General features: G+C 39.9%; 1 protein-coding gene across 1 annotated transcript in view; it reads right to left on the reverse strand.

The window, feature by feature from the left end:
- The window catches only part of DNAAF9 (dynein axonemal assembly factor 9), a 2,711,795-nt gene that overhangs the window by 1,501,970 nt on the left and 1,184,820 nt on the right, over nt 1-25,005 (reverse strand). Inside the window, exon 20 of the mRNA XM_044064082.1 lies at nt 21,197-21,284. Within this exon, the coding sequence (XP_043920017.1) occupies nt 21,197-21,284 (88 nt within the window). The remainder of the gene's footprint in view (nt 1-21,196; nt 21,285-25,005) is intronic.

Consider the following 25,005-nt stretch of genomic DNA (forward strand, 5'->3'; position numbering starts at 1 on the left):
TAGGCCATGGCTACAATTTGGCTCCTAGAAAACAACTAAGTCTAATGACTTCTCATCTCCTCTTTGTCGATGATTTAAAACTGTATAGCTCATCAGATGAGGAACTGAAAGCACAGCTGCAGGTTGTCAAAACTTTTTCAGATGATATTGGAATGTCATTTGGTCTTGATAAATGTGCAAAAAGCAACTTTAAAAAAAGGAAAACTGCAGCACCAGGAAAACATCAGTTTGGGACAGAAATGTGATATACAAGAACTTGAGCAAGAGGGAGTGTATAAATACCTGAGAACTGATTAAGGATCAGCAATAAAACATGAACAAATGTGAATAAAACTCAGTAAGGAGTACTTTAGAAGAATTAAATTAATCCTGAAAACATCAGAGATATCTAGGAACAAGATCCAAGCCATAAATCAATTTGCTCTTCCTGTCCTAACTTACAATTTTGGAGTGATTAACTGGCCCCAAAAAGTGATGGATAGATTGCATATTAAAACAAGAAGGATGCTTCATGCTCACGAAATGATTTATAAAAATCAGTGTATACCAAGATTATATATTCCCAGTTCCGAAGGCAGGATGGTCCTCCTTGAAATTGATTACATGTACAGATCTGCAATCATGGGACTCCACACATATCTACTGACCTCACACGATCCAAATGTAGTGAAAGTTTTGAAACATGAGGAGAATAAATCTAAGATGACGTCTCTGCTTAATTTAGCAGAAGCATATCAACATCAAGCAGGAATGGAAATCCAAACCAGAAGTAGATAAAAACCAAGCAGCAACTGAATGTGCTAAAAAACAAAAGAAAGAATATAAGGTGAAGGACCAGATGAGAAGGCAAGAAATGTGGAAAAAACAAATATAGTTGCAAGTATAGAAAACTTCTGGAAGAGCCTTGATCAAGAATGAATGCAGGAATGGTTAAAGAGAGGTGAAATTCACATCAAGAAATGAAAGGTTAATATTGGCAGCCCAAGACAGTGGGCTATGTACACGCTGGTTTACAAAGTCCATTGAACATGTGGGAGAAACAGACGTATGTAAGTTTTGTAAAACCAAATTGGAAACAGTCACAGAAACATGAACCACAAAGAATCATAGAAAATGATGAAGTTTATATCACATGGGATCACCCAATACCAACAGTTCAAAATACAAATGCTAGAAAACCGGATATAGTGATCCAAGGAAAGAGGACAAAAGTAACATTGATCATTGAAACTGCCACACCTAGTGACTACTGTGTCTTGCATACAGACACACACAAAGTCAAAAAATACCTTGATCTGCAGGCAGAAACGAGAGCCACGTGGAAGAAAGATACCCAGACAGTTCTAATAGTAGTAGAAGCAACGTGTCTTATAAAAAAGAAGTTACAATCATATTTAGATACGTTACCAATTCATGTAACACCATAAAAATTGCAAGAGGAGTCATTACTGGGCACATTGTGGGTGCTGCGAAGAGCACTTTTGGCTGACATCAAAGAGTGAAACAATACTAATTTCATGAACTTTAATCATACTTTGACTTACGAATGGGTTCCATTCCTGTCATGGTATTAGAAACCCAAAAGGTTTGGAGAAATTAAAAAAGGCAGTTTAAACCACTCCAACAGACTACACCAATAACAGAGGAGACTACTAATCTATGTGCACAGTAAGGGATTAGATGTTTCAAATGTAACCAGAGGGGACACATAGCAGCTAAATGTCCATCGAAGCAAGGTGAGAAACAAAAGGTGAGGGGGCCAGCAAGTAGTGATGACAAACTGCCAGTGGTAAGTTGTTTAGAAATAACTGGGGTGCCAGATCATTACCAAAATTTATATCCAATCTTAGTAGATGGTAAACAGGTAACTGCTAAGAGGGACACAGCTTCTGATATAACCATTGTGAGGTCTGCAGTGGTTAGACAAGAGCAGTACTTGCTTGGGCAGTCCACTCCAGTAAGAGCGCTGGGAGGGACCCTGTTCCAAATATCTTTGGCTAGGGTTCATCTTGACTGGAATGGTGGAAGAGGAAGCAAGCAAGTAGGTGTGTTCGAGGATATTCCTGCAGATGTCCTGATAGGGAATGACTTTGATGATGCAGTACCTTGTGTACATGCAGTGGCATGCAGTCAGGGTTGGAGAAAGGAATGTAGGTCCAGTAGTCTGGGACAGACCCAGAAAGATCTCATACCTGAAGGTGGGACTGGTGTAGTGGATGTTTCAGAGAAGGTGCTATCTGGTAGCAGTAAGTCTGAATGTGAGCCACAGTTGCTGGTGGGTACTGATGTTCCCTTGGACACAGTGACTGCGAGAAAGGAAGTGAGTGGTGGTACCCAGAGTGACAGTGAGGCACAGCTGTTAGAAGTTACTATGTTTCTTGTGGAAGGGGAGTTTGTGTTTGAGAATATTCCTGCAGATGTCCTGATAGGGAATGACTGTGATGATGCAGTGATTTGTGTGCATGCAGTGACAAATAGTCAGGCTGGGAGTCAGGCATGTAGGTCCAATAATCAGAGAGAACTAGACAGAGCAGATGTACACTTGAGAAAGGCTCAACTTACGGACCCTGAAGTACAAAGCTTAAGGGAGATTGCTAAGGAAGCGCATGAGGCTCAAAGAAGAGGGGAGTCTGTACACAGGAATAAGGATTTGTTATATAGGGCTAGAAGGTGAGGTAGTGTGGCAGCTGGTAGATCCTAGACCCTAGAGCCTACAGTTTGCCACTTCTAGCTATAGTCCCTGATATTCCTTGGGAAGGGGATATTAAGGAAGAAAAGGAAGGTTTGTTGTATAGAAAGTGGACTCCTAAAGGAGGGCTGGAAGATGAGGCAGTGTGTCAGTTAGTAGAGCCTAGAGCTTACTGTCTGCTACATCTAGCTAGAGTTCCTAATATTCCTTTTGCAGTTGATACTGATGTAGAAAAGGTGGCAAATGCTTTGCTAGAAATTTTCAGCAGAGTAGGTTTTCCACAGGAAATACTGACCAACCAAGATGCCAACTTCTTGTCAGGCCCGCTGACGTGTTTGTGGAAGTGTTGTGGGGTGAAACATTTAAAGAACACTCCCTACTATCCCTGGACTAATGGTATTGTGGAGAGGGTAAGCTCTACATTGAAGGCTATGCTAAGGGCATTTGCAGACCAACATGTGACGGAGGTCTTGGATAGATTAAGTAAGGCAGGATTAACCATTAAACCCAGTAAGTGTCAAGTGGGTATGGCAAAGGTAACATACTTAGGACACAGAGTGGGAGGCATAAAATTAGGTCAGAACCAGTAAAGGTGGAAGCTGTTCAAGCATGGCCAATTCCTGTTACTAAGAAACAAGTGAGAGCATTTCTAGTGACAGCGGGGTACTATATGAAATTTGTGCCCAATTACAGTACCATAGCTGCACCCCCTACTGACCTTACTAGGTGGAATAAACCAGACAATATTGTGTGGACCACAGAATGTAAACAGGCATTCCAAAAACTTAAAAGAGATTCTGGGAGGACCCCCTGTGTTAGCCAGCCCAGAATAGAAAAATAATTTATTGTACAGGTAGATGCTTCAAATTATGGGGTGGGGGCTCTGCTCAGCCAAGTTTCCCCAGAAGGAGAAAAATGAAAATGCTGCAGTGGAGTTAATAATGCTAATGCAAGTGGATTGCCCAGGAGAGGAATGGGTTCATATTCCCAGACAGACCCATTTTTCTCAAGTATCGGTTTTCAAGAGTCATTGAAAATTGTGCTGGAGTCATAATGGGGGAGAAATGTGAAGAAAATGAAAACAGTGTCATCTATTAGCATGTCTAACAGGAGATTTATGAATATATGAATATTCTGGATTAACTTGTATGGTATGCAAGCATGTCTACTTGTGAAAATGTAAATATGTTTTAAAATGTTGAGTATTTCCCTGTTTATACAGAATGCTTAGAGAATCTGTCAGTGTTTTGATGCATTTCTAACTGCTCATGCTTGAGAGAGACATTCTAAAGTACTGTGGAGAATCAGCTGAACAATGAGTGACATCATTAGAATGTTCCTGGTTTCTAAGTGATTATTTAAACAGCAAATTTACAGAAAAATTACTTTTTCAGGCAGCTGACTGTTATTTATTAAAACAAGACAGTTGAGACTGCAGTCTGACAAACGCTGAGAAGTTTTGTGAAGTACAGTCACAGTTACAGTGCTGAGCAGTGAGTGGACACCGATGAAACAGAACTCACCAAAAACTTTAAGCCTGCCTTTTCCCTTGTTGTTATGCTTTAGATGAGATCAGGGAGAGTATTCATTACTTAAATTAGAAACCCTTAGTTATTAAGATAGAGGTTTTCTAGAATAATGGACTCCTATCCTACAGTTTAATTTTACATTTCCAGTGATTGAGTTCTGTTTTTTATTGAAAGTTACTGATTATAACAACTGCGGTGGTGGTGCTGCGGTAGCGTTGTCGCCTCACAGTTAGACATTGCCTGTTCGATTCTCAGTTAGAGCATCTTCTGTGTGGTGACATGCGTGAATGGGCGTTCCTTCATTGAAGGTTGTGCGTTAGGCCCGGCAAGCCAGCATGTAAAACTCTACTGCCAATCATTAGTGGACCGGAATTCCGCTGTGGCGACCCCTAACTGGGAAAAGCCGAAAGACACAAACAAACTGATTGGCATTTTTGTAATAATTTTACTTATTATTAAATGCTTTTCATCAACTTACACTGTGGCTGGAAATCAGTGTTTTATTTTTTCTTTAGAGATTAGAGAGTGCTTATACCTGTCTGATACTCCCCAGGTCACCACATATGCCTGATCGCTTATGGTCAGAGCTATCATTTATTTTGATATTTAGTTTTCATAATTGGAGACCCCTTTAGAAGGGCATGAAGACACTCTGATTGGTGGCAGCACTATCATATTATTTTTGGGAATGGACACAGCTGGAAATCTGTGTCAGGCTTTCCCAGAAGTGACTGGATGTGTGAGATTTAAATTTACTTTTGAGTGCAAGTGTATATCTGAGGTCTTAAACTGGAACACAATGCTCTGAGGTGTATAACAAGAAAATACATTAGGCACGGACAGAGGTATAGTCCAGTCCCAGGAAAATACAGCATGTTCCTGTTGTGCTCTTAGAGGAAAATTGTGAAATATTACTTCTGCTTAAGTCACAGTTTCATATTGGAGTCAGTAGTGAGGACTGAAGCTTTTCAGTTACTGACCTAGGACAGTAAGGGACGTCATTCTATTGGTGGCACTCTGGTGGGATATTAACAGGACGTCATAACTTCATTTTAAACTGTCCCCATATATATGGGTATTACTGAACCAATTCATGTGTGGGTACGTAAGTTACTGCTATTACCTTTGTTTTAGCTTCATTAATTTTGTATCCTGAAAAGATTTGAAACTGTCTCAAAATGTTCCATAACACTGTAATGCCCTTTTCTGATTTTGTCAGATATAAAATAATGTCATCAGCAAATACAACTGGCTTATCTTGACTACCATGCCAATTATATCCTTGAATTTCTGAGTCCCTTATTTTCTTTGACAATGGTTCTAAATATAATGCAAGCAACAAAAGGGAAAGAGGACACCCCTGCCTGAATCCTCTGCTAAAGCAAAAATTATCAGAGAGGACCCCGCCCACTTAAATTTTTTGCCTCCAATCCCTCATATATTCTCCTCATCAACCTTATAATTTTAGCAGGGAATGCAAATGCTTCCATTTCCCTGCTCATGAAGTCCCAGCATACTCTGTCAAATGCTTTCTCTGCATCAAGACCCAACAGTGGTATTTTCTTAAATTCTGCTTCCCTCTGGATCATCAATGTTCTGTTAATGTTGTCAAATGTTTGCCTCCACTCCACAAAACCACACTGATCCATATCTATCAATTTTGGCATCACTTTTGCCATTCATTTAGCCATCAGAGGCACTTTTATAATCATGGTTTCATATTGAAATGGGCTTGTATGGATATGGATCTGATGGATATTTACCTTCATTAGGTATTACAGCTACCACCAATTTCTTCATGTATGTTGGTACTTCTCCTCTTAAATGCTGTTAAACAAAACCATCCAGATCTTTATCATTTTGCCTTCTAGCTTCCAAACTTCCACAGGAATACCATCTATTCCGGGGACTTTCTTTCTTGTAGACTGGTTATAAAGCTCCATTTTTATCTCATCTCCTCCATTCCTAGCTGTTCTTAATTGAGCCTCATCTACCTCTAACCTTGGCATACTTAATTCTACCATAAACATCTGCATTTGTACCTTTTCTTGATTTCTAAATTTCTCAGCTTTAGACAGGCTTTCATAGAATTTCTGATTCATTTCTAACACCTCTACAGGATCACGTTACCTTCATTGTTTCAAGCTTCCTAAGCATAGTGACAGTCCTTTTTACTTTTTGTTGCCCGAGTTGTTATGCTAAACGTTTTTATGCTCTAGTGTTATCAAAAAACAGCTGCTTAACAGCAATCTTTCTTAACTCATGCATAGTACTGAGGTAATCCCTTATTTTCTGTTTAACATTCTGCAGTTGCTCCCCTTCTTGTTCTGTGAGATTCCCCCTATTATGCAATACTTTAACATTTGTCAGCCTCTCTAAATAATTTGTGTTACTTCTTAACCATATATCTAATGTCCACCCTATTTTTAAAATCCACTTTAATTTTATCCCACTCCCTAGCTATATTTTCAGAAGAAATGTATATCTTCTCTAACAGCTCCTGAATAATTCCACTATCCATTCCTTAAATTCCTCTCTTCTCAACAAATAGGTGGGAAAGTGCCAGTCTCTCATTTTTACTTCATTACCATGTGTTTTTATTTTAGTTATTACTGACGCATGATCTGAAATAGTTATTGGGTGCATATCAAGACCTTCAATTAAATGCATATGTTCCTGTGAAATGTAAATTCTGTCTAGCCTACCCCAGTTTTTGTATCTTGGGGGAATAATAGGTAAATAACTCCTAGTACTGAATTCATATCTTCCATGCCAAATATTTTCATTTATTTCTTCAAAGGTCTACCCTCATTTGTTATACTTTCCCTTATGGGCTCCCCAGAAACATCTTCACTGCTGCAAATCAAATACCAGTCCCCACTTATAAGCAATATTCCTTAATGAAAGCAGATTATTTCTCCCAGAATTTTCTTAAGCTCCACTATGGCAGTTTTAGGAGTAATATAAATACATGCCAATGTAATCCTCCTCCCCAGCCATTATCCCCTTGGTACTACAAATCTACAATTAGTACCTTTTTTATCCTCTTATCAGTACTGAAGCTCCTCTTGCAATTAATATAAGTACTCCTCTTTTCCTTTGTCACAGGTATTCTGCTGAATAACCACCTGAAAGCCTTTATCAAATTCAAATGCTCAGTTCTTTCCAAGCGTGTCTCCTACAGCCAAGCTATTTGCACTTTACATTCTTTAACATAGTTCACTACTTTCTTTTTTGTATTTAGCTGTGAGACCATTGACATTTAAAGACATTACAAAAACCATCATTACAGTCAACAGTCATTACTCCCACCTTTTATGTATAACAGCTTTTTATTAAATGCCTAGTTCCAACTTTTGTGTTGCATGCATACACTGTTTGGCAGGTTGAACTTTTATATGGTTGTTTTTTGTCATAACCATTTCAGCAAACGTCACATCTTACAAACTTTTTGTTTTATTGAAAGCCCTAAAACAAAACACACACACACACACACACACACTCCCAATACCCAGCTAAAACCTATTAACTTAATACTAACACACAAAATTATGTGCATCTTCAAATACTGAAGTTAGCCACACTCACACACTTGAGTTAACCTAAAGGACGGTTATCCATGTGAAGATAGATGGTGCAGCCTGCGCTTTTACTAAGCACTGTCTGGTTTTGTCCTATCTTTATAGCTTACCCAGCTGAGGAAAAGTACAGTTTTGTACCTACCATAAATGTAGATGTTCGAGGATTCCATTGCTGCAGTCCTGACTATTGGGTATAGTCCGCGTCCCAGTCGGCCCGAATACCAGAGTATAAGGCTGACGTCGGTCAGGGCGCATTAGACTGACGTCAGTACGTCAGGGTACTAATGCGCATGACCGACGTCATATCCTCAGTCTTTTCTTGCCCCAGATGTCAGAAGACCCAAAAGACAAGTCCCAAAACAACCTGCACCAAAAACATGTATAATATATACAACAATATATATATATATAAAAAGATAAGCATGTAAACTCACCTACACAACCACCCCTAAACACAGAGGGGAAGGAGGGAGGGTAAATTGGACTGCAGCAATGGAATCCTCGAACATCTACATTTATGGTAGGTACAAAACTGTACTATGTTCTTCGCCTTCCATTGCTGCAGTCCTGACTATTGGGTAGAATCCCAAAGCAGAGGTAAGGGAGGCTGGCAAATTATAAAGTAGTAGGAGCTGACAACATGCCTTGTAAAACAGCTGTGGCAAAACCAGCCCTAGTCTTAGAGTATATAGGAAGGTGATAATGCCTAGAGAAAGTATGCACTGAACTCCAAGTAGCTGCTTCCAGAATATCCTTAGTTGCCACCCCTTAGAAATGCTGTTGAAGTGGCAGTAGCCCTAGTGGAATGAGGCCTGATCCCAGCTGGAATCTCCTTGCCATGATGGGAATAACAAAATGCAATGCAAAAGCCAATCCACCTAGAAATAGTTTGTTTTGACACAGGCTTGCCCTGTGAACTCAAAGCAAAAGAAACAAGTAACTGCTGAGACTGCCTAAAATTCTTAGTCCTGCTCAAATAATAACGCAATTGCCTGTGTACATCTAAAGTGTGCAAAATCTTTTCCCCTTTATTTTGAGGATCTGCAAAAAACGTAGGCAAATGAATAGTTTGGTTTAAAGCCACACTAGAAACCACCTTAGGCATAAAGGAAGGATTAGTACGTAATGATACCCTGTCCTTATGGAAAATCAAAAAGGGCTCTACTGCCATAAGGGCCTGCAACTCAGACACCCTTCTTGCAGAAGTAATAGCCAACAGAAAAGCAGTCTTCCAGGACAAATATTTCAATTCAGCAGTAGCTGCAGGCTCAAAAGGTTGTAGAGTAAGTTTTTCCAACACAAAATTGAGATCCCAAGCAGGAGTAGGAGCTCTACGTGGGGGTCTTATATTCTTTGCCCCTCTAAGAAACTGCTTGAACAAAGGATGCGAAAACAAAGGTGGGTCACAATCATAGTGAGCTGAAATTGCTGCAGCATGAATCTTTATGGAAGAGAAGGACAAACCTTTGTCCAATAATTCAGTAAGATATTGAAGAGCCACACTCAAATTAGGCTCCGAAATCTCCAAATTCTTTGCTGTACTCCAAAATAAAAATCTCTTCCATTTTTCTCGTACACTCTCCTAGTACTAGGCCTTCTAGCTTCCATAATCACATTTAAAACTTGTTGAGGAAGTTGAGACCTGCTGTGTTTCAACACAGAATATGCCAGGCTGTTAGATGAAGAGAGTGAAGCTTGACATTGAGCAGATGACCGTCCTTCTGAGATAACAGATGAGGAATCAGAGGTAAAGGCCATGGAGGCTTCTTTACCAGACTCCGTAGAAGTGGGTACCAGTGTTGCGGAGGCCAATCTGGAGCTATCAAAATCATCCTTGGCCTGTCTTGTCTGACCTTTAATAGTACCTTTGGAAGAAGCGGTAGAGGTGGAAAGGCATACACATGAAGGTTTTCCAACTGAAAGACAGAGCATCCACTTTCCAAGCTGTGTGATGAAACCCCTTTGTGCAATACTTTGGCAGCTGGTGGTTTAGTGGAGAAGCGAACAGATCTATGTCTGGAGTTCCCCATGACACTGTCAGTTTCTGAAATACATGAAGATCCAGTTTCCACTCGTGGGGATCCATGATTTGTCTGCTTAACACATCTGCTAAGGAGTTCTGTGCTCCTGGCAGAAACCTTGCCTGAAGAGTTAGTTGCAAGCTTAGCGCAGTCTCCCATAAAATCATTGCTTGCCTGCATAGAGGATAAGAATGTGTTCCCCCTTGCTTGTTGATGTACCACATGACAGTTGTGTTGTCTGTTAGAATCAACACCTGCCCTGGAAGAAGTAACTCCTTGAAAGCCATTAATGCAAACTGGACTGCTAACATCTCCTTCATGTTGATATGTAGATGCTGTAGTCTGGCAGGCCACTTGTCTTGTATCCACTTTCCATTTAGATGAGCTCCCCAAGCAATGTCCGAGGCATCTGTCGTTAGAATCTGACTTGCCTCTGGCCGGGTCACAGAGAGTCCCTTGTTTAGGTGACATTCCTGAGCCCACCACAAAAATTCCTTTTGAATGCAAGGTATTATTTGAATGACAGTGTCCAAATCCTGGCAGTGCTGTGTCCATACATTTTTGAGATACCATTGTAGCTTCCTCATATGCAGTTTGGCATTGGGAAGCACCAGAATACAAGATGCCATGAACCCTAATGCTTGAAGGACTGTCCTTGCAGTCAGCACGGACTGATGAGATAGTTGATGGAAGTAAAGTGACAGACTCTTTTGTTTGTCCGGGGTTAAAAGGCCATCTGGGCTGCTGTATTCAGTCTTACACCCAGAAAGCACATGTCTTGAGAGGGTACTAGACTGGACTTTATTTCGTTCACAGAATACCCTAGGCATCTTAGCACTGCTATAACATATTCCAGATGCTGTAGAAGGTCTTCCTTTTCTTGAGCCAGAATCAGGCAGTCGTCCAAGTAAGGATAGATTTGAATTCCTTGAAGCCTGAAGTAAGCTATCACTGGAGCCAGAACCTTTGTGAATACTCTGGCAGTAGATAAGCCAAAGGGCAATGCAGAGAACTGATAATGAGAATTTCCAGCTCGAAACCGCAGATACTTTCTGCAACTTAGCCTTATAGGCCCATGAAGGTAAGCTTCCTTGAGATCTAAAGTTACCATCCAGTGATCTTTGCCCAGCAGAGGTAAAAGCTGTTGTAACGTCAACATCTTGAACTTGGGAATGTCCAAAAACGTGTTGAGGAGAGATAAATCCAAAATTGGTCTCCACGTGTTCCCCTTCTTTGGTACAAGGAACAGGCGAGAATAAAATCCTAGGCCCCTCTCTGACACAGGGACTGGCTGAATGGCCCCTATGTGAAGTAACTGTAAAACTTGCTTGTGAGCCTCTTTTCTTTGTAGAGGAGGAACGTCTGGCATGCCTTTGAAAGGGGGCATTGTATGGAAATAAAATCTGTAACCGTGGTGAATGATATCCAACATCCATTTGTCTTGAGTAATTAAATCCCAATTTTCTTTGAAAAGAGACAGTCTTCGTCCCAAAGGAGCTGCCAGACGTGAATCTGCTGGCAGCTGAAAAAACAGGTCATTGGGTCTGTTTACGAAAGGACTGACCCCTGCCCTCACCAGAAGTCTGAGCAGGTGAACTCCTGTTCTAGGCCTAAAAGAACTTTGAGCCCTGCCCCTACCACGCCTAGACCTACCCCTAGACTGAGAATCATAAGCAGGATATGTCCACCCCTTAGCAGGCCAATTTCTACTAAACTTGGTGGCTGCACCTGCAAAAATCTTTAACAGTTTGCATAGACTTAGCTTTGTCCTCCATTTTCTTTAAAACAGCTTCCACAGGCGAACCAAACAACACATCAGACTGTAAAGGAGCATCCAAAATCCTTGTCTTAACATGCTCAGATAAATTCTGATCCTTCAACCAGGCATGCCTGCGAAGAACAGAGCTGGTAGCAGCCACCCTCGAGGAGGCCTGTACAGCATCAAAACCACATTGCAAAGAATGCTTACCCACTTGTTCGGACACATGAACCAAATCCAGCAACTCTTTACACTCAATACCTTCCGCCAAAGCATCCACCTTAGATTTCAATTGTGAAAGAAGGTAATTCTGATATTTTAACATGTGAAACTGACAATTCAAAGCTCTCATGGCTAGAGTGGAAGAAGTATACACTTTCTTTCCCCACCTATCCAAAGCCCTCGCCTCTTTATCAGTGGGGACAGGATTTTTAACCACAGAAGCTTTTACACCCTTAGGCCCCTGGGAAATAGTTTCTGGGTCCGCCCTAGGACTCTTAAACAAATATTTATGAGCTTCGGGCACCCTATAATACCTATCAGGCTTAACAGGAGCAGGAGGCAAAGAGTCAGGGTTCAGGGAAGCCTCTGCAAAACATCTTCCACCACATTCAACACAGGAGGAATAGCTAAAGGCCTATGCTGGGGTAAAACAAGAACTCCTAAGCCTTTTCCTGGAGTCAGAGTAATCCTGGCCTTCCCATTTAAAGTGCTCCCTCATGGAATGCAAAGTCTCTGAAAATGAGAAATCCTCAGGTGGAGACGCTGTAGGAGTGGAATCATCCACATCAGAATCAGAATAGGTAGGATACTCCTGCAAATCTTCCACAGAAGATTCTGAAGCCTCAGAACACTGTTCAAAACTCTCAAACTCAGGTTCCACCCTAGGCCTCTTATCAGGCGGGGCATAGAACCCCTAATCATAGTAATCAAATCTTCTGCCATCTTAAGCATATGTTTCTTAGGTACAGAACCTGAAATGGTAGGAGAAGCCCCCACTGAAGCTGAAGTAGGCCTACCTCTCATAGAAGTTTTGGCAACAGAAGGAGAGGCCCTAACTACCTTGGGAAGAGAGGGAAGAACAGTCACCTGAGAAGCCCCCTCAGCCTGGCCTACCTCCTGAGAAGGCACATCCTGTAAGAGTATAGTTTCTGCCTGGGACTCCATGGAAACTCCTGGCAAAACCTCCGGCTCCACTGAGCCTTCCAAAGAACCGGCGTCCGGGACTGCCGGTTCCTCAACCCTAGGCTTCACTGTTTTATCCTTGCGCTTCTTGGAGGCGGGCCGGAGCATCCGGCGGCATTTTATAATTGCAACGCTTCCCAAACACTAACCTGGCACAGTCTAACCTCCTCTTAATAGTGCGTTTGTTAAACCTAGCACAAGAGCGGCAACCAACAACGTCGTGCTCAGGCCCTAAACAAGGTATACACAAGGTATGATAATCCCTATGAGGTATCTGTTTCCCACAAGAAATACAGTTATTCACTTTTTCTGACATCCGGTAAAATACTGAGGCAAGAAAAACAAAATGTTCTAGCGGGTACTTAGCCAACTCTGTTTCGGTCTGAAACTCCGGTTTCGGAAATATTTCAGAACGCCAACCTGCACTCGCAAAACTGCTTCTGCATCGGACCATGCGGCAAAAAAGACTGGGGATATGACGTCGGTCATGCGCATTAGTACCCTGACGTACTGACGTCAGTCTAATGCGCCCTGACCGACGTCAGCCTTATACTCTGGTATTCGGGCCGACTGGGACGCGGACTATACCCAATAGTCAGGACTGCAGCAATGGAAGACGAAGAACATCATCTGAATGCTTTCAGAAAACATTATCTCCTAGCCAATTTTTCTCTTTTTTCTAGCCAATTTCTCTAACATTTCCAATTTATCAGATTGGCTCCGTGGAGATATGAGGCCCTAATACAGAATTGCTACTAAGCATTCATTTATATTCTAGAAAAAGCCTTATAATATTCAATATTCTTTTTCATTTACTTGCTTTCTATTAAAAATTCTAACCAGATCATGCTAAGGGCCTTAATCCAGTCACTCCCCAGTGCAAGAATGAGAAAAATCATATTACTTTTATTTTGTCATGCATTTTTAACCAGACTTTGTTTTTACAATGCAGTGCCTACATTTCTTAAAACTGAACAAGGTGAAAGAGAAAACAATGGAGAAAGGAAAACAAGAAATAAAGGAGCACCCGTTTAGAACAGTATCCCCATTCCACTTAAAAAAACAACTGAGAAAACTTTACAGCATGCAAAGAAAACCATACATTATAAAAATACTATTAGAAAAAAATTGTTTTACTTACAGTTTTCTTCCTTTTCTTTCCCTCTCCTGAGTATTTTTCCAAACATTAATGACATGAAGTAGGACATACACTTTCGAGCCCCCCACAAATCCAAAGTCCAAAAATTCTAATATTTACAGATTTCCTTGTTCTCTCATATTTTACAAATATAATTATTGCTTTGTAATCCCACAATTTCTTTTCAATTTCCAAGTTAATTTTTTTATTCCTGTTCATTTCCATCTCCCAAATCCTGTCTCTGCTTCATTTCCAACATGCTCTCAAGTCTTCGAGTTGACTCTTGTGCTCAATTCCTTCTCTCCAGCATTTTCTGTTGAAACACTGGAAAAAGTTTCACTGGCACAGTCTCTCTGTGGTCTTTACTGCTAGAACAACAAGAAGCAGAATCTTCTTCTGCTTCACAGCTCACTTTTTGTTGAACAAACTTTTGTATTTCCTCCTTAGCATGTACTTCAGTAAAAAATGATTTTGTCCCTCCAGGGAAGAATATTTTGAAGATAGCTTGATACAGCAGTTTGAATCTCACTCATGCTTCTCGACATTCCCTGGATAGTGGAATAAATTTACTCCTCTTCTGCCTGGTGTACAATAAGTAATCATTCACCACAAACAATCTGCCTCCCACTTTGAGTACTTTCTCCTTCTGCCACAGTTTTGTCATAATCATCTCCTTCTGCTGGTGAAACTGCATCTTTACTATTAAAGGCCTACGTTGTTTTCTCATAGCCATGTTTGGAGCAATCACACAGTGTGCCCTATGACTTAACTGCTGCTGTGGAATACTAGTCCAGTTGCTTATTTGTGCCTTAATAAAATTAATACAGTATGTTCCTTCTAGCTTCTCTGGTACTTCTGAAAACCTCAGGTTTTCTCTCTCTGCTCTGTCTTCTAATTCTACTATTTTCTGAAATATCTCTTCTTCAACAGTCTCATATTCAGCCAGCATTTTCTTCATTTCGACTTCTGATTGTTTGCTGTTTTATCACAATGTCTGGATGTCTGTTTAAAGCTTATTACATTTTTCCAGCCTTCTATTTCAACCAGGTCCATGTGCAGTTAACTTAGGCTTTCCTCTAGGTTACTGGAAATCATGTCTGGTGCTTGCACTGCTTTTTGCTGAACAGCTGCAGTACTTTTTTCAGTCAGTGTTTTTTCCTCATCTTTTGTAGCTCATTTTCCATCAGATCCTCTGTGCTTCTTTTTTCTTGGCATCCAGGTAGTACCCTTACTAGCCAGTTACTGAAATTTTCCCCAAAACACAAAAGGCCACTGGATTTCTCTGCTGAGTTTCTGTTTTCACACTGGGACAACTAGAGTTTACTCAATGTACAACCATCTTGTAAGTTCTAACTGACCCAGAGTGAAGGAGAAAAGTACTTACCTATGGCATGCATTGGCCCCTGGACAGTATTCTGGGCAAACTCTCTCATGCTTAAATCTGGCCCATGCTCCATGCAACAAGTGGGACAATCCCATCTGTCCCACAGGAACCTTCCTTCCACTATTCTTGCCAATTTCAGAAAAGATGTTAAGTAAACAAATAGCATATGAATGACAAGCTTTTTCCTAAGGACCAAGTGCTGAAGCATTCAAGTAGCAAAAAAAGAACTGATGAACACACTGGAAAAGTGTGCTTATGAACTTGGTGTACGATGATATGGCTTTAATCATCACAGCCATAAGTTTGCCCCCAACTACACAAAATCCTGGGGAAAAATGACAACAAATGCTGACTGAAGGAAAAGATAAACACAAGCATAGCAACCCATCTATGAGAGTTTCTAATATCAGATCAACAACTGCAAACAACAAGGAGCACTGAGTATGTACTTGCCCATTGGTAACAAGATACCACTGGAAGGCTGAACATATCAGTTGTGGTTCCCAAGAATGAATAAATAATTTCTGTTTTTAAAAGAGAATGCGTCTGGGACACTACATAACAAATCACAATATTAAATGGCAAAGTTTGCAGTAGGATGTAAGATACCTGAATTAATATGCTAGAATACTTGATTTCAATGACTTACAAGAGCAGGTGTGTGAACATGTTTAATATCATAACAGAATGAAAAAGTGATATCCTAAAGGTTTACAAGTGGGTTAAGACACAGCATGATGCCTTCTGATGATTGAAAGCAGAACTGTTTATGGTTAGTAGATAATGAGCACACCCTGGGCAATGCAAAGGCTAACCATACTATATATGGTACTCTGCATAAGGTTGGTGGTAGGCTGGTATCTTACATGTGCAATGGGTGCACAGTTGGCAGGAAAACAGCGGATGACTGAAAATGGAAAACATGAAAGTTTAAATATGCCTAGACGGCCTCAAACCACACAAATGGTAAGCTGACTTCTGCAGTGCAGAAGGGTATGGCTGGTAGACTACAAACTTCAGAATGATATAAAATAGTAAAGTTTAAAGTCAAACATGGGAAATCAAAGAGATCAAACAAAAGAATGGGAGATAAGACTCCCTTTATAGGGGTGTTCCTCTCTACATCAGGCAGCAGGACTGACCATACCATTAAAGGAAATGCTATGCTTTATCTCTCTCTCTCTATCTCTACATACACACACAAACAAATATATATATATATATTATGCATAAAATAGGGTTTGCCTACCATTGGTGGAGTGTAGGAAAATCGACCTCTGTGTTATTGACACACTTTGGCTGACAATGCATACTGACAGTTCTGTGATAATGGATAATCCTCAGGATTGGGGAATATGCTTCTTCCTTGTGGATTGCATGATCTTGGTGATATTACATACTACTAACAGGAAATGCGGGGATATGCTGTTCAGGGGGAAACTGCCCCCCTGCAAAAACAGTGTTTTTAACTGTGCATTCACAGGAGTAACCTAAGCACACATTAAGAGGCTTGTCGAACTCTGCTAATATATATATATATATATATATATATATATATATATATATATATATATATACACACACACACACACACACACACACACAAGTAGTCTCGACCCAGTGTTCAGGGATCTGGGAACACACATGGACAGCAACCTTACTTTCGACCACCTAGGTCGAAAGAGGGGTTGGGAGGGTGGCCTAATGGTTAAGGTGTTTGCCTTAAAAAACACTAGGTGCAGGGTTTGAGTCTCACAAGGGATAATTGGCTACGCTTAAAATGGCTCACAAGGGCAGTTAGCTTAGTACTAATCTATGAATCTATCTATGAACATTATCCCACTGTACTCCTCCTTTATCAGACCAATCATAGAGTATAATGCTCTCTTTGGTATGCACCTGGCCAGGCATATGCAACAACTAGAGCGACTTCAGAGCAAAAGTAACAAATCTTCCTTATGTAGAGCGTCTTAAAGCCCTTTCCCTCTACTCAGTCTCCGACATACTGTTGAGGTGCGATCTATGTTTGGCTTACAAGGCATCCACAAACGCTACTTTTATGAATCTCTTACATATTTGCAAGCCACAGAGTACCAAAAATACAAGGTCTAGAGACCTGAATTTTGTCTGTGACTTAAACAAAGCATGCTGGAGAGACAGATAAGTGTCCCAGAGACTGCCCCTCCTATGGAACAGGCTTCCCACCCATGTGAAGCTGAGTTTGTCTATTACCCAGTTTAAGCTCAACCCAGACCAGTGGATAGGGAAATACGAAATTTACACTGGGCCTGGCACCCATGTACCTTATGGACAGAGGTTGCTTATAAATACTTGGCTGTCACTGTCCTAGTCGGACACAGGACATCAATATTCTTTTGGGAAAATTTGGCTAGGCTTAGAAAGGCCCTCTGGATCATTAGCCTATTAACAATCTGAGTCTAAGAATCTCTGAAAACACTTCCCTTTTGCAATCTCACAGAAAAACCACATAAGCACATCTAGACCAAATTTGTCTAAAAGCATTTTTAAGGTAAATTGTAGGGTGAGGATTAGGGTCAGGGTTATCATGCAATATTAAGAGGGGTACAGAAACATCTGTGGATACACATGTTGCAGACAGTTTTGTAAATCCCCCCTACACATCTCAAGGGCTAAACATTCCCAAAATATAGGCATCCAGTCCCCCAGGATGGCTCAATACAACTCCAGCATTTCAAGGGAGCCACTGGAAATATCTTGGCTAACCTACAGAGGGCATAATAGTAACTGAACTGGCACTACCATTCAGAAAATGCAATATTTTCTGAAATGCTTGGCATACCCTAGGGATATGGAGTGGGTGGGCGCAATCTTTCCACTTCAATGGCACCTTAACTCATGTTCCTTATATATCTTGTACTTTTCAAGTACTCTAACTCTCCCAGAAACCAACAGTCTGTACAAACACAATTATTATCCCTTTCTTTAAATATCCCAGCCCACTATTTTCTACTAGCAAGTTCACCCATAATGGCCCCTCTGCCTTCTTGACTGCTTATAACTTAGTTTTCTTAAAAGTACTCACTAGCATTACAGAAAATTCTCAGCAATATGGCCCTTTTCAATGACAATTACTGAAAACAGTACAGTCTTATCAGTCTACCATCCTTCAGGAGTTATTCTTAGTGCTGTAACACCCTACAACAATCCAATTCCTGCCCAATATTGTTCAGCTGTATCCCACATTATTTCAAGAGACTGATACGCAAAATAAGCAAATGACTCTCAACCATTTCTTTGTATAAAAATAATAAATAAAAACACAGTTTGGATGAAGTGAAAGGAAAAGAAAAGCACATTTGTCTACTAAATTATTTTAAGGTCTCTAGACTTCTTCAGAGCATTGTTAATGCCAAAGTAACAGTGTTTCTTAAAAGTACTTCTTAGTCCAGCACTGCTCAGTTAAAAACTACAGTTCATAAATACATGTCACTCTCACAGTAACACTGCTCTGAAGAAGTTTAGAACTTTCAAAAACAGTTTAGTAGACAAAAGCACTTATATTTCCCTTTAGTGGCTCAAAAAATTTCCCCACCCAAACTGTTTTTTTTATTTTTTTTATTATTATTTATATCCATTTTGTGATAGGGACATTTGAGGCTTACTGCATAAAATAAGGAGCTATCAGCCTTTTCATATTTTTTGTCAGCTCATCATATAAGTTTAAGGAGCCCAGTGACTATTAAACAATCCACTCCAATTCTTCTTATAGTCCCTTTTATGCAACCGTACACCCAACTGTATGAAGACAATCTCTTTCCCATTTTCTCCATAATCCGACAATAACATCCCATGAAACAATCCAAGCATAGAAACATTACTAACAAATTGGTGTTAAGCTTTATAACCAAACATTTAATTTGGTCCAAATTTTCCAAAAAGGGATACTTATCCCTAGATTGTAAGGCTGGTGCACAGTTAACTTTTACAGACCTAGTCCTGTGCATGCTGATTTTATAAAATGAACTCCCTAAAGATTTCCAAATCCTAAAAAGAAACTGCAAATTTCTGTGTGTTCAACAAATTTACCAAGAAGTCAACTGCGCAGAAGGAGATTTTGTAAGTCTGAATGCAACGTTAATACCCTGCACTTACAGGTAGGTCATGCAGATATGGTGATGCAGTTTCAAGGTACAGTGCAAATAATGAAGAGGTCTCCCCACCTAGTGCCCTGAAAAAGGTAATGGCTGAGGACAGCCCAACCCCATTTTAATTTAAGCTTTAGATCTCATACATAAGCTTTGAAACATATCCAGAAACTTCCAGAGATCACCATCTGAATCAAGACAGCAAACAAGCAGCCATGTCCACATGATCAATCTTTTCAGTGACTAGGTTGGTTAATAACAAAGTTGTCTCTCTTGGTGGTATCCTCAATTAGCAAATCTGTCTTAACTGAATTATCAAATGTTGTCCTTCATGGAACAAATTAATACAGTCTATAGGAACGAAACCAGGCAAGACACTAGCCAGACACTTTGCCATGGCTGCCATAAAAGTCCATCATCATGAGATGAAACAGGTCTATATAAACTCATATGCAAAGTATCTTTTTCTCACTTCAAGATAAACAAAAACAAATTATGGTTTTCTTCTACGAGAGAAGGGGGACTCAATTCTGCTGGAAAGGACTGAATTGGTAATGCACAAAATTACGAAGGAAAGCATTCTTACCTATTAAATAAACTTCCAAAAGGACCTCAACTGCTCCTAGAATCTTATCCCAGCCTGTCCATTTAGTACCAGTTCAAATTCCTCCAATGTGATCTTAGCCTCCAGACAGCTGGCCAGATCCATGTTTAATCTAGGTAAAACTAATTCAGACTAGTATTCAGCTATTCTATTGTCATGATGTACACAGCGTATCCTCCAGTCGAAGGCCTGAGTAAAATTCAGCAAAAATCTCCTGCACCTCAGAAGGTCTTTGGGAGTATTCCAGTAACAGGACCAGTTACCTTGCAAATCATCTTGTTGATTACATGCTGACCAAGTCTCACAGTCAAACACTACTTTTTGATTAGGTGGCATGATTTCAATATTTTGTAAAGTTAATGCATTCCTGGACTGTTTCGTCTTACAAAGAAGCAGGTTGCCAACACTCCCCATTAACTCTTACTCCCAATGCCTCTAGAAGGGAGTGAGGCAACTGTCCTAGTAAAGTTAAATGAGTACAGTGAAGCAACTGTCTAATCACTTTTTCTAAAGACTTCAGAAACTCTCTTTGGTACTTTTAAGATTATGCCCCACATCTCTCAACACCTCCCTGTTATAGTCTTTTATGAATTTTATAAGGAGTTCCTTAATAATTTCCCATTCCATGAGATGATGCACAGGACTCAGGTAAGTTAAAAATTGTCAGGAATGAAAAAATACTTTTAAACTAGAAAATAAGTTTTATAAGTTCAACTTCCAGTGCTTAAAAAACATCTCAGCAGGTACACAAATCCTAAGAAGCAGTGGAGCATGACTGGACAGCACAACTGGAAAGATCTCCAGAGTATCTACCATAAGATCATGTCCCCTTAAAGTTAAAACTTAGCTATATTAGAGTAACACTAAAATCAGTATAAGAAATATATACAGGCATTAGGAAGCAACTACAGTAACTCATGGATACCTACCATTGCTGTTGTGTACTTGCAAACAAAATCACTAAGAAAGGGTCCTGAAAATGCAAGGCCCCATGAAGAACATGTAGCATTCACTGAAATGCAGTCCTGGAAAACTTAACTGAGTGCAGTGCGTTTCAGTGAGCAGAAGTCTGATAAATTGCAAGACTATTTCAATCAATCCATTTTTCAGATAACTAACAGATTTCACAAAACATTCACTATCACACAATATAATGTCAAAAGGACTCCATGTACACACCTTCTTCAGGCATGGCCAATAAACTGTTGCAGTAAACATATGCTGCCTCTCCATCTGTAAGAGGGGTACCAAGGAATGTCTCTTCTTCCTAAAAACAACAAAAAAGGAATAAATAAGTACAGATAAAGTATAAAATACAGATCATGGGCTTAGTTCTCACCATATCATTGGGTGCAAGACAACAAAGTTCTTATCATATAGACCTTATGACTCTGCTTATTCACCAACTACTATCTGACACTTTTCTAATACCCAATGCCAGAGTGCACCGTGATATCAAACAACTACTATGAAAGTGTACCATGGCTGGCACATGAACGTGTCAGCCCCCCAACCATTAGTGAATATACTTCCAACATTTCAAGAAAGAATATTTGTGAGATTACTCACCCTAACAGCTGCATGAATAAGAAGATCATCACTGTAGGATTCAAATATGTGATATATGAAAGTTTTGCTCTTTTTGGACAAATCTCTGCAGCTAAACTCCCCCTATGTGTTAACAATCTTTTTTTTAAACCTCTTTATTAAACTACATTTTAAACAAAGACATAGGTGCATACCCATTAAGAAAAAAGAAAAAAGTACAGTAACAATATAATTTTCATAAAATACATATAGGTTTTCTTCTTAACAACTATAATTCACTCCAACATTACCTAAATTGCTCAATTCCTACCTTCCCTTAAACCTCACCCTTCCTCCTGAACATTATTCTTACTCAAACTGTTTCCACAAATTCCATTTATTTCTGTGTAATTTTCTCCTTCCCTCTTCTAAAGATCCACATTCGGGTCTCTTATTTCCTTTATAATATTCAGCACTACAGTTACAATTGGTTTAGATTTGGATTTCTATTTAAATCGTAATTGCATTTAGAGCAGCCAATGCCGTAAACTTAGTAAGGTCTTACTAGGTCTAAGCAATTCAGATCTTATGTTCCATCTCAAAATGACCATTTCCTAACTTGCAGTCATTTGCTCCCCCAAAATTTCTGACAGTCTGCACAGATTTTTTTTTAAAATCTGCCAACTCATAAAAATACCTATGGCAATCATTTCCAAGCAAAAATCCTAAACCTTCCTAACTTTGCTCCATATTAGCAATCTATATGTATAGTCTTCTCACTGGTCCTTGTAAAATGTCCTTCCAGGCGAGCTTCCCAAACTTTTCTAATATTCTCTGATTGACTCTTACAGTTATCATGCAATATTTTAAATGTTCTACTAATTACAGAGTAGCTTCCATTCTAGAGTCGATTAAAAACTCTCCCAGAGCAGGTCTTCCACTTTGGACTCACCTATCCCTTTCTCTTTTCCTATACTTTGACATCAGTCCCTGATAGGAAAGGCAGTCACTAACATGCAGTCCAAACTTCTTCTTGGCCTCATCCCAAGCTATTATCTTTCCCTCTCTACTTACTTCCTCCCAATACCCTGTTTACTTTGCCAGTTATCGCCAGTAAAATCCATGTGTCTCTTGCCTATTTTCTGTACCCCTACTTGCAGTCATCCCTATTGGTAAACTCTCCTTTCTCATTCTTGCATTGACTTAGTTCTTAGAATACTTTCTACTTTATAAACATAATATTATATATGGTTGTTGCTATTCTCCTTAAAGATCTGCATCTAAAACCCTACTCTCTCATTTTTCAACCCCCCCCCCATTACATCACCCTTTCCATTTTAATTCATAACCTTCTGCTTGTGTTACGTATATGAGCATTAACTGCACAGCTCTAAAGTATCCCTTCAAATCAGGTAATTCTAAACCACCTTCTTCTATGTGGAGAATCAACTTATCCCACTGAACTCTTATTCTGTTCTCCCCCTAAATAAATTCCTTCATCTCTTTACTAATTATCATCAAATGCTTCTCCTCTGGCTGTTAAAAAATGTCTGACCTCTATACAAAACTAAAGGGACTAAAACATTTTCACTGCTTGTATATTACTAACCATATCCATAATTAAGAGCTTATCTTCTGTTTAGTCTCTTCCCACATATACATAACAGCTATAACAGAAACCATTTTAATCCATACATCTAAATAATTAATCTTATGTCTCATAAACAACCAATCCATGTGTGGGTGCACAGTTTACCACAGTCTTCTTTATTTTTTTCCTTCATTAATGTTATAGCCTGAAAAGGCTTGAAACTGCCTCAAAATGTTACACAACATTGAAATGTCCTTTTTCTGGATTCATTAAGAAAAAGTAATATATCATTTACAAAAACAAACTCTTCTTAACTACTATACCAGCTGTATCCTTAAATTTTTGAATCCTTTGCTTTCTTTGCCAATGACAATGCCTATAAAGTAAATAAGGAGAAAGCAACAAGACAGGGGTGTCCCTTATGTTCAAACATAGCTTATCAGAGAAGAACTCCCCCACCTGAATTCCTGCCTCTGACCCTTCGTATATCTTCCTAATTAACCTTATTATTCTGTCAGGGTAGCCAAATGATTCCACTATCCTGCTGATAAAATCCCAGATGACTTAAAAAAATTTTGCATCAAGACCCGACAACAATAACAGAGATTTTTTTTTACACTGCACGTCCCTCCCAACCACCCTTGTTCTTAGTGTTGTCAAATGTTTGCTTCCTCTTCATAAAAACACAAAGCTCCACTTCTATCAAATTTGGCACTACTTTTCATAGGGTCTCAGGAGGTTACTAGACTAACGACCCCCAAAGCCCTTACAAGCCTAGCCAAGTTCAACTTGTGTTCCCAAGAAGGGTGTCTGGTTCAGGCAGGCACTAAAATCAGCACCTATTGCCCCTGTCCAAGAGGGATACAGGTGGAACCCTCCCTCCACCTGGTGGATTTCCAGTTACCCATCCAATCGTCCAAATTACGCTTAAATAGGGCTAACAAGGGGCTTTAACATGAACAAGAAGCTTGTTCCAAAGGTGGGGTAACCTCTGTGAGACAAATATGTCCCTCCAGCAAGCTCTGTTGATGTCACATACCAGGTTAAGATACTTTGAGCAAGTGACCCATGTGCCATTTGACTTGTGAATGTGCATTTCCATTAAAGCTGGGTCAGAGATTGCTCTATATGCAAGGCACAGGTCACCTCTTAGCAGTCTGTATGACATAGAATAAAGTGACAATGATTTCAGTTTGTCCACATAAGACAGATCTTTAAGACCCTGAATTTTCTTTGTGAGGAACCTTTGTGGTCTCTCCAATTGCAGCAGGTGTTTGGAAAAGAGCATACAAAAGGAAGAATTGTACTCTATTACTGGCCTAATGAGGGAAGAGTACAGGGGAGTTATAACCTCTTTTTTTCTGAAAGCAATACCCTTACTTATGAGATGAGCAATATAAAATGCCCTTCTTACCACTATGGAGACATGGTGATTGAAGTTAAGGCTGCTGTTGACCTGTGTGCCCAGATCTCTCACCACTGCCTGTGCGCTTAGGGTATTGCTATTGATGTGGTAAGCTTGAAGGAACATCACCCTTGCTGAAGAGGATGATAATGCATTTTTTGCATTAAGTTTAAGACTATGACTTTGCCACCAGTCATTAGTCTGCGTAAGACTTTCTTGCAGGAAGTTAACATCACTAGTGGTTTCAATGATCACTCCCAGTTTGCAGTCATCAGCAAACTTTGTCAGCAACAGTCCGTTTAGTTTTAGGCTTTGGGATTCTGAACAGTAGGGGTCCCAGAACCGATCCCTTTGGAACACCACTAGTTTTAGGTATGCTGCAGGAAATGGAGTCCCCTATTTTGACTGTATGAGTTCAATCAGTGAGCCCTGACAATATATGGGTTGATAACCAGCTGGGTAAGT

This window comes from Protopterus annectens, chromosome 2.part2 (assembly GCF_019279795.1).
Source record: "Protopterus annectens isolate FY-2018-M chromosome 2.part2, PAN1.0, whole genome shotgun sequence".
NCBI lineage: Eukaryota > Metazoa > Chordata > Ceratodontiformes > Protopteridae > Protopterus > Protopterus annectens.